Source organism: Thamnophis elegans, chromosome 1 (genome assembly GCF_009769535.1).
Source record: "Thamnophis elegans isolate rThaEle1 chromosome 1, rThaEle1.pri, whole genome shotgun sequence".
In the NCBI taxonomy this organism is placed as follows: Eukaryota; Metazoa; Chordata; class Lepidosauria; order Squamata; family Colubridae; genus Thamnophis; species Thamnophis elegans.
This window is the reverse complement of record NC_045541.1, coordinates 184,990,655-185,000,855: the sequence shown is the minus strand read 5'-3', so window position 1 is coordinate 185,000,855 and position 10,201 is coordinate 184,990,655. Positions and strand designations below refer to the sequence as shown.

At 44.4% G+C, this 10,201-nt stretch overlaps 1 protein-coding gene and 1 pseudogene across 1 annotated transcript; one reads left to right on the top strand and one right to left on the bottom strand.

Moving 5' to 3' along the window:
* Positions 1–214: 214 nt before the first annotated feature.
* On the bottom strand, positions 215–1,693 carry LOC116507122 (annotated as a pseudogene).
* A 2,616-nt stretch (positions 1,694–4,309) lies between these two features.
* On the top strand, positions 4,310–6,065 carry LOC116507113 (vomeronasal type-2 receptor 26-like). The gene is made up of 2 exons (XM_032215058.1): positions 4,310–4,415; positions 5,161–6,065. The coding sequence occupies exons 1-2, from the start codon at positions 4,310–4,312 to the stop codon at positions 6,063–6,065; spliced, it is 1,011 nt and encodes a 336-aa protein (XP_032070949.1).
* The last annotated feature ends 4,136 nt before the right edge of the window (positions 6,066–10,201 follow it).

Genomic DNA, 10,201 nt, shown 5'->3' with positions numbered 1-10,201 from the left:
CTGAAGGTCATTTTTCTTTCAGCTTCTTCCTTACTTGACGAATGTCCAGTTCAACAACAGTGCTGGAGAAGAAGTCTCATTCTCAGAAAAAGATCTGGGATCTGCTTGTTATGATCTTTTCAATTGGGCTCGCCTCCCCAATCGATCAATCATCCTTCTTAAAGTTGGCCAAATAAATCCTGGGGCTCCCTCAGGCCAAGATGTCACCATTCGCTCAGATGCCATTGTCTGGCCTACAAAGGTGAGCTAGAAAGTTCACTCTCTCCTGGAGATGCAGAATGGAAAACAGAACTATTGAATCAGCAAACATGAATGCATGAATTGTCAGGGTTCCAAATAGCATCCTCAATAAAATCAGAATCCAAGGCAAGAGTTTCCTCAAAACTCCAATTTATTATAAGAACCATGTTGGTATATTTGGGAAAACCTGCATCTGAAAGCTTCCAGGTTTTCCTTACCCAGTTGAAAGTTCAAGACCCTGTCCCAACACCTACAAGTCCATCACATGGTCCAATCAGACATTTCTACAAAGGAAGATTCCTCCCATCCACATCCATCCAGGTGCAGGGATGAGGTGACCTTGACTTTCTGAGAAGGAATGTTCTTTTGGCTATGCATCTCCCAAGCTCCATACAATCCCCCATCCCAGTTTCCCATAGTAGGCTATGTTTGAATATGTGGCAGGCTTGAGGCTCGATACCACAGTGGCTTCCAAGCCTGACATGCACGATATTGGGTGAAAAATGTGTTTTGCATGGAAGACATTTGAGGTCTGATTTGTGTCACAATTGGGAAGAACATCTTGTAACCCAGTTGGCCATTAGAGCAGACAACAGTGATTCTAAGCACTCAAAACCTAATAATCGGGGCTCACTGCAATGATTTATTTTATTTTAAAGTGCATGCCGGCTTGGCCGCCATTCAGCAAAACATGTCCTGGTTTGTGGCCACCCATGTTTTGCTGAATGGCAGCCGAGCCGGCATGCACTTTAAAGAGGTGCTTGAAGATGGGCAAGAGTAGCTTGGTGGAGGCAGGCGGGGATGAGATGGAGGGCGGGTCGGGCAGGCCGAGCAGCGAGGAGGCATGGCGGGCGCTGGACACCCCCGAGAAGCTGACACTCTGGTGCAGGAGGTGAGCGGAAGCACCCCCGTGGCTGCCAAAGATCTGCGCCTCCTCTGGGAAGTTGATAAAGTGGCAGTGGGAGCCATAGAGACACTCGCCATGCAGATAGAACTTGTGGCACAGCTCCATCTTTTACTTGGGGTGGCGGCTGATGGAGCGCAGCTCGGATGAGCCGTGGGCAAACTGGCACTTGGCGCCATACTTGCAGCAGCCGCTCTAGCTGAAGGTGCGGCACAGTTCCTTCTTGTAGTGGGACGACCGGGCGGGCACGATGGGTGGCTTGAGCGGTGGGAAGGCCGGTGGTGGGGGCGGCAGCGGCTGGGCAGACTTGCCTTTGATCAGGCTGACCAAGCGGTCGGGGTGCAGCAGGGGCCGTGGCTACTCAACCTTGGGGCTCCAGGGGCTGTGCAGCGACCACACCGCTGAGTCCCTGTCACCCCGCAGCACTGCCTCGGAAGAGCAGGCCAAGTGGCTGCAGGAGAAGGCGGAGGCGGGCGCATCAAGCTCTTCGCTCAGCAAGAGGTTGATCAGGTTCTGGTAGAGGTTCCGGACATCCAGAATGGAGCTCATGGTGCCGCCTGCTCGTGCTCTGCTCACCAAAAGCAGCACCAACAACTGCGCTTTCTGGCGCTTTCTTTTGCCCGCCTGTCAGAAATCAGGCGCGCGGGCGAAAGAAAGTGCTTTAGACAGTGGGATGTTGGGGGAAAAGACTGCCTCACCAGCCATAAACTATACTGCACGTCACTGCTTCCCACCCACCCCAGATGCACTCTGCAGGCTTCAGCAGGGATGGGGGAAGGGAAAAATGCCCCAGTTTTGGTGAAAAACGGCCCATTTTTCACCAAAACAGGAGTGTTTTTGCCTCCCCCAAAAAACGCTCTGCAGGCTTCAGCAAGGCTAGGAGAAGTGAAAAAGGGGGGAAATTTGCTTTACCCCAGCCCTGCTGAAACCTGCAGAGTGCTCCTGAGGGCCAGGGAGGACAATTTTTTTTTTACTTACTTCTTCGAAATCTTGGTGCATCTTATACCGGTGTGCCTTGTAGTCTGAAAATGATGGTATATAAAATGTTTTAAAGGTGACACCTTCCGCCAGCGACATTAGCAAATATGTTTAGAAATTTATCACAAAATTGTTGGCAATGCAATCACAAATCGGGCACGTACTACTACATGTGGTAGTCATGTAAAAAAGCAAAAGAATATTGGGGGGAAATTCAAATATGGCTAACAGAGTTAACCAAAGAGGAATTTAAACCAGAATTATTCCTTCTGGGAATTATAAATGAGGAATATAACAATGGGGTAACTTACTTAACAATACATATTATAATGGCAGCAAGAATGATCTTTTCCCAAAACTGGAAAAACAGGGAAATTCCACTAGAAAAGGAATTGATTAGGAAAATTCTGACTTGCACTGAAATGGATAGGATGACGTGGGAATTGAAGAATAAAGGTGAAAAAGAATACTATAAGATCTGGAATAAATTTTTATCGATGGTTGGAACAGAAAAGAGGGACCTAAAATAGGAAATATTAGGATTTATAGAATGGAAAATTAGAATTATGTATGTAACTATAACAGAGTGAAAGTGGATAAAACAATATCAAAAGTAATATGGACTGAAATAATATGTCTTTATATTTGTAAATACTGAATAGACCAAATGTAAATAAGCAAGGTGGTTATGATATTTAACTAATATTTTAGTATGTATGGCAAAGACAAAGCCAGGATGGTTACACTATATCCAATGTTTTATTGTGTGTTTAATAAAATATTTTTTAAAAGACACAGGACTTTTTAAAAGAAAAAATAATAATAGTTTGCACCGGAGGGATTTCCTCCAGGAAGCCATATGGTGCACTCACTATTAAACATTTCAAGACAGATGGAGAACGTGATACACTCAAATCTATGAACAGGTGATGTAAGATGTAAACATAGATGTTCATAATTGGTAAACTCCTGGGCCCACAGCTGACTTTTGAACACCATTTATCAGCTGTGACCAGGGGGGCATTTGCCCAGGTTCGCCTGGTGCACCAGTTGCGCCCCTACCTGAACCGGGAGGCTCTCACAACAGTCACTCGTGCCCTTGTGACCTCTAGACTGGAATACTGCAACGTGCTCTACATGGGGCTGCCCTTGAGGAGTATTCGGCGACTTCAGCTAGTCCAGAATGCAGCCGCGCGAGCGATTGTGGGTGCACCTCATTTCACCCACATAACACCTATCCTCCGCGAGCTGCACTGGCTACCTGTCGATCTCCGGATATGCTTCAAGGTGCTACTTGTCACTCATAAAGCCCTCCATGGTAGTGGATCTGGGTTACTTGAGAGACCGCCTACTGCCAATTACCTCCACACGACCTATTAGATCTCACCGATTGGGCCTCCTCCGGGTTCCATCTGCGGGTCAATACCGACTGGCGACCACGCGGAGGAGGGCCTTCTCGGTGGCAGCTCCGACCCTATGGAATGATCTCCCCGTGGAGATTCGTACCCTCACCACTCTCCAGACCTTCCGCACAGCCATTAGAACCTGGCTATCCCGCCAGGCCTGGGGCTAAGATTGTACCCTCCTGAATGGTATGAATGTTGTGTTTTCTTTTAATTATGTGTTGTCGTATATGTAAAAGTCTGTTTCCCCTCTCCCTTTCGGATGTGAGCCGCCCTGAGTCCCCCCAGGGAAAAGGGCGGCATACAAATAAACTCCTGAATCCTGAATTCCCAGCCATCCTACTGTTTACTATCTTCAAGACAAATTATAACATTGTATTGTATTAAATGCCATAGAAACATTGTTAAATCACAGTGAGAACCAATTTTGTTCATGGTTGCCTCAATTACTTCAAATTTCTTCTTTGTTTCTGTTTTGCTAACACACTCTAATTGTTCCAAGAACTTGTTTTCTTCACACTGTTCAGTTGGATTATCATGTTTTATTGTTTCATAAAAGCTGTAGCTCAATGTCATTAGTCTTTCTTTGCATACCAAAGTCTGTGCCCCAATCTCCAGCATTCCCTGGTGGGCAAAGGGTACCACTGAACTAAAAGACCCTGGTGAACTATGTCTGATTATGGAAACAGAATGTGGAGATGAAAAAAATGAATCTGTTAATTGTTTCAGTCATCTCAAGGATTTATCTTTCCTCTTGTAGAAGATGCCCTTTGCCAGGTGTAGTATGAAGAGATGCCATGCAGGAGAGAGGAGAAGTGTCCCAGAGGGCAAGCAGGTTTGCTGCTACCAATGTGCCCCTTGTTCAGAAGGGACCATTTCTGATCAAACAGGTAGAGCACTATTCAAATATAGATCTTCCAGGATCAGTGAACCATTCCGTAAACCAAAATTTTTATTTTTTTGTAAAATCATTGTTCATGAAATAGTTATGCTTCTACATTTCAGAGTACAATTTGTGGATTTTCCCTGTAAATCACTTCTTTCACTTTTCAAAATACTTGGTGTACAATTCTATGACCTTCTCCTTGTAATTATGCAATTTCTCTATAAATCAATTTGGATCAGGAAAAGAGACCATTCCCTTCCATGATATTCAATGCAGCTTTTTATGTCTTCCTCTGTTGCCTTGTGGACATTCTCGGGACCAATGAAAAAATAATCTCTACACACACACACACACACACACACACACACACACACACGAGCAAGATTTCTGGCTGAAAGATATGTCAGTCTTTCTGTAGTTCCAGTATGAAGTGGGAAAAAACCATCACTCTCATGTTGAAAGTCGCAGTAATCATGGAACTTCCCAGTGAATTGAAAGTGCCTTTTGTTTTCCACAGAAAATTGACCAGGCCAGCAGATGCATGTTGCTAACAAATGTATCCCTGGATCATTAATAATGAAAAAGGTTTGGCCTTTTTTGATCCACCATGAAATGCACACGGCTGCATTCCATTACATCAATCGAGGACTGGCCATAGGATCAAGGGGACAATCATGTCACCCCTGAGAGTGAGATAATGCTTGTGGCAGATGACTCTTAAATGCTTACATTAAGATTCTTGATTTCAGATGCAGCTGAATGTGATCCTTGCCCAGAAGACCAATACCCCAACAAGGATAAGGTTCACTGCATTGCCAAGAAGATCCACTTCCTTTCCTATCATGACCCCCTGGGATATGCTTTAGTTTCTCTAGCTCTTTTTTTTTCTTTGCTCACAACTGCTGTCCTGGTGATTTTCTGTAAGCATCATGATACACCAATTGTCAAGGCCAACAACCGAAATATCACCTACATCCTCCTGATTTCCCTCCTGCTCTGCTTCCTCTGCTCCTTCCTCTTCATTGGAAAACCCAGGAAGCTCACCTGTCTCTTCCAACAAACTGCCTTTGCCATTATTTTTTCCCTTGCAGTTTCCTCTGTGTTGGCAAAAACTGTCATGGTGGTTCTGGCCTTCATGGCAACCAAGCCAGGGAACGGGACAAGAAAACTCTTAGGAAAACCATTGACCATCTTCATTGTCATAGCCTGTCCCCTGATCCAAGCAGTTCTTTGTGCCACCTGGCTTGTAACCTCTCCCCCATTTCCCAACATGGACTTCCACTCCTTGGTTGGACAGACAATCTTGGAATGCAAGGAAGGCTCAGCTTTAATGTTCTACATTGTCCTTGCCTACCTTGGTTTCCTGGCTCTGATGAGTTTCACAGTGGCCTTTATGGCCAGGAAATTGCCTGATAGCTTTAATGAAGCCAAGTTCATTACTTTTAGCATGCTGGTCTTTTGCAGTGTTTGGATCACCTTTCTCCCCACATACCTGAGCACCAAAGGGAAGTCCATGGTGGCTGTGGAGATCTTCTCTATCTTGGCCTCTGGGGCTGGTCTCTTGGCTTGTATCTTCTTCCCCAAATGCTACATTATCCTATTGAGGCCCGATCTGAATCGTAAAGAGAATATAATGAGGCAGAAGAATTACTGACTTATGTGGAGATTGGATGCTATGATTTTGGGATATTTACTTGATCTGATTTCTAAAATAAACCATGAAATGCCAGAAAATGTTGTCCATTAAATAATTGAAGATACCATTATGTGACTAATATAACAAAATATTACATAATCAGTAACAATCACCCATCCTTTTATTCTTCATTCTTTCTTGCTGTACCCAGTATGGCCCCAGTAATAACAATAAAAGTAAACTTTTGTATTAAATATGTAAATATTGGTTCCCAACAGGACAGTTCCTTGTTACTTTTATTTTCATCCAAAGAGTCTTCATTTTTTTTCTAATTGTGTTCATTATACACATTGATAAGCATGTTCCCTAAGAATGTTTTGAATAAAATGCTGGAAGGAAGGAAGGAAGGAAGGAAGGAAGGAAGGAAGGAAGGAAGGAAGGAAGGAAGGATATGAAGATCAAATTGGAGGAAAGGAAAATAGTAGAATTACTTGGAAACTTAACTGTATGTTAGCAAAAAAAAGTTGCCCATTTCAGCAAGAGAAAATCAAAATTATTTTATTTTTTCATATGCATAGTATACCAAAAACTACTCCCCTTTTAATGGTTTCTTATAATGTACATAACAAATTATATAAGGACCCAGACTTTGGAATTGCAGATCCTCACTATAAAAAGATCGTTGGAAGAATGCTGAAAGCATTTCAAGCTTTAGGTTGCCTGATGAGTTTGAAAGTGTATTTCCTCCAATCCCACCTTGACTACTTCCCTGAAAATTTGGGATCTGTGAGTGAGGAACAAGGTGAACGATTCCACCAAGACATTAAAGAGATGGAAAGGAGATACTAGGGAAAATGAAGCATTACAATGATGGCAGACTACTGTTGGATGCTTCAGAGAGACATTCCAGATGCTACTCACAAGCATAAATACACCAAGAGGAGCCTCACAAGGAATAAGAATCGAGTTTAGTATGTGTAGGTGAGCTCATTTCAGTTCAAAAAAGGATTTTCATGAAAATATTGTAATAAAACTTTAATTTTATAAGTCTATTTCCATTTATTTTGAGGTATTGCCTTATTTAACATAGTTACCTAAATTGTCAGGAAACGTGATGTCCAATGACAAAATGGAGGTCATTTTCGGATTCAGCACACCAAAAACATAAAGATTACATGAAATAACCAAAACAGCTCTCGAATTATTATTTTTTTCCAGACCTGTTTATAATATGCGATTCTGTATAAATTATAAGTGAAGACTACGGTGAGGAGACACGGGAGTTTTGTGACCAATTGACATACTGTGTGTGACTGGAGGATGGTTTTTATGTTCTGTGTTTGTTTATGTTTGTTTGTTTTAAAAAATAACTATTAAAAAAAAGGTTTCATAGGAGACTGATAATCTTGACCTTGTCCTTGTTGGGATATTGGTCTTCTGGGCAGGGGTCACAGTGAGCTGTATCTGAAATGAAGAATCTTTTTCTAAATATTTCATGCACAATCATAGTAAGAATTATACATCCTGCCTCATATCTCAGATATGACTCCTTTCCACATTGGTCAATTCAATAAGAAAGGGATGGAAGGACCCTCTCTGTGAAATCCCTCAAATATTGGAAAAGTGCTCTCTATGCACCTTTGGAGTCTAGCCATCATGGCCACATCACCATGGAATTTTTTTTCAGACAGTTTCCTTGACCAAGAAACAGAGATGAATACCATGCAAAAGAGGCAGACACAACTTGGTAACTTAGTTCTCCTGATAAAATGCCATGCAGGACTTTCAATGTGATAACCCAACCTAGAATTGGACATGGATGCAAACCAGAAAACAATGCAGCTCGTACAACAGGGCTATTACATGTGCCATTCTAGTGGTGGATAACAATGTCCAACCTGTTTCATTAAGTACCACCCATAGCTTCCAAATGTTGCTCAAAGGTACCCCTACATAGTGTACATTGCATTAATTTCAATGGGAGACAATCAAGACATGAGTGACTGAGTACAGGGACTCATGATGCAGGTAAAGGTCCAACTGGCACATTACAAGATGTTGCACAAAGGACCGCCTAGTCACAACTGTCACCTGTTCCTGAAGGAAGAATTCTGAGACCAGGAGGGCCCTCAGATATCATACTAGCTCAGTCTGAGGCATGGCAACCCCTTAAAATCCAAAGGTTATAAATGATCAGATAGAGGAGTCACCCACCCACCCACAACCACTCCATCCTACCAAGGTTCACTTGAAGGCTGTTTTTTCCCATCCAGATTCCCAAAGTGTCCAGGCACCATGATGAAATATCCATAGTATCTGTTAGTTCACTTGAGACACAGATGTACAACAGGGCATCATCTGCATATAGTAATATCTCATTCTATGGTAACATGTTGATGTTGAACAGGAACAGAGAGAGCACCAAGTCCTGTGGACACCTCATTTGCCTTTGACATGATATGGAACTGGCCATGTAGGAAGGAGATGAACCAGCTCAAAACTCTACTCCACTCCCTTAAGTCCTGGAACCGACCCAAAGGTATACATGGTCAATCATATCAAAAGCCATGGAAAAGACCACACGACCAAGAATGGATCATGACCTTCATCCTGCTTCCACCAAAGATTATACTAAAGTGTGACTAATGGTGTTGCTGTCCCATTTCAGGCCTGAAACCTGACCAGATGAAATCTAGATAATCCACTTAATCTAGGATCCTCTCAAGGTGCAGCCCTACCACTTTCTCAATCCCCTTCTCTTAAAAGAGGAGGTGGGAGACTGTATGAAATGATCAGCATGGTGGGGTCTAGCAAAGGTTTCTTGAGGAGAGGCCATAACAGCATCTCTTTAAAGGATGCTGGAACCTCTTCCTGAAGGATGAATTAAGCAACATTAGGACCCACCCAAATGTCACCTTCCAGGTGGCCTTGACCAGCCAAATGGGACATGGATCTAGTTCATAGGTGGTCGCATCTACATCCCAAGGACTCTGTTGATTTCCTTAGTATCAACAGGATCAAACTCTTCCTAAATCCTTTCCATAGCCTTCCCCATAGGATCTACACCATGCTTGGCCTCCAAAAGGGAACAGATCCAAGTAATTTTATCAAATGGATGCATGGAGAATTCCTCTATGAGGCCTGAAGGAAAACCTGCATGTGACCCTTACCCAGAAGGGAGAGGGCAGGTGGCTGCATGGCTCCCTTGAAGACCTAATCTCATGCCTTCCTCCATGCATCTGCTTCCACCTGCTGCTGTTGCTGCCACCAAGGGACTCAGCCTGTGCTGTCCAAACCTTTTCCTCCAGCTCCCCCAGACATGTGGAATGAGCCTCCTACCCACCACCCCACCTGCAATGACCCCAGTTTATGGGAAGGGCAGGGAGACCCATCCGCAAGAGGCAATTAGGACTCCCCTCCCTATTTTGCCTCACCTGAGCCCATCCCCAGAGCTGACCTACAGGCCCTGTACCAGCATACATCAGGACCCTGCATCCAAGCCACTCCCACTTCACCCCTGCATTCAAGCAGTGGTACCAGCAGTAGCATACCCCTCTACTAGGAGCCGCACTGTCCCTCAACACCCCATCACACTCCCGGAAGCCCACACTGGGCAAGGAGAGTGACCACAGCAGCAGAATCTTGGAGCAGGAGGTGAATAGGCCTATGCATCCCCTTAAAGAAGTGGGGCTGGGCTGTGGAGTCCTTGGACTCTGGGAGCTCAAGGGTCAGTTGCCTGATGCCCAGAGCCCTGGGTGGCTCATGCTGCCATCCATGGACCCCCCCGTGTGGACCGAGAGGGTCGGTGAGGCTCCTCCAGAGGATCAATTTGGTTCCAACCCAACATGAGGGACATCAAGCTGGTCAAGTCCACCCTGGCCAAGCCCACCCAGACACCCACAACCACCAGCCGTGCCCTCCTAGCTCCCCTAAGGCCAACAACAATCCTGATCTGGCCCTCAATGAAATAGAGTTTGACACCTCTGCTCTAGCTTATGTTGAGTCAGATTCATCCCTCATGTTCCTTCAGCAGAGCTCTGGATGTCTCTTGATCCTTTTCAGCTCCCTCAATTGAATCATGGGGCATGTTGAGAACTATGGACCAAGAGAGGTTGCATGCGAGTGATCCCATTCAAGGTCTCAGTAGCTTTCCT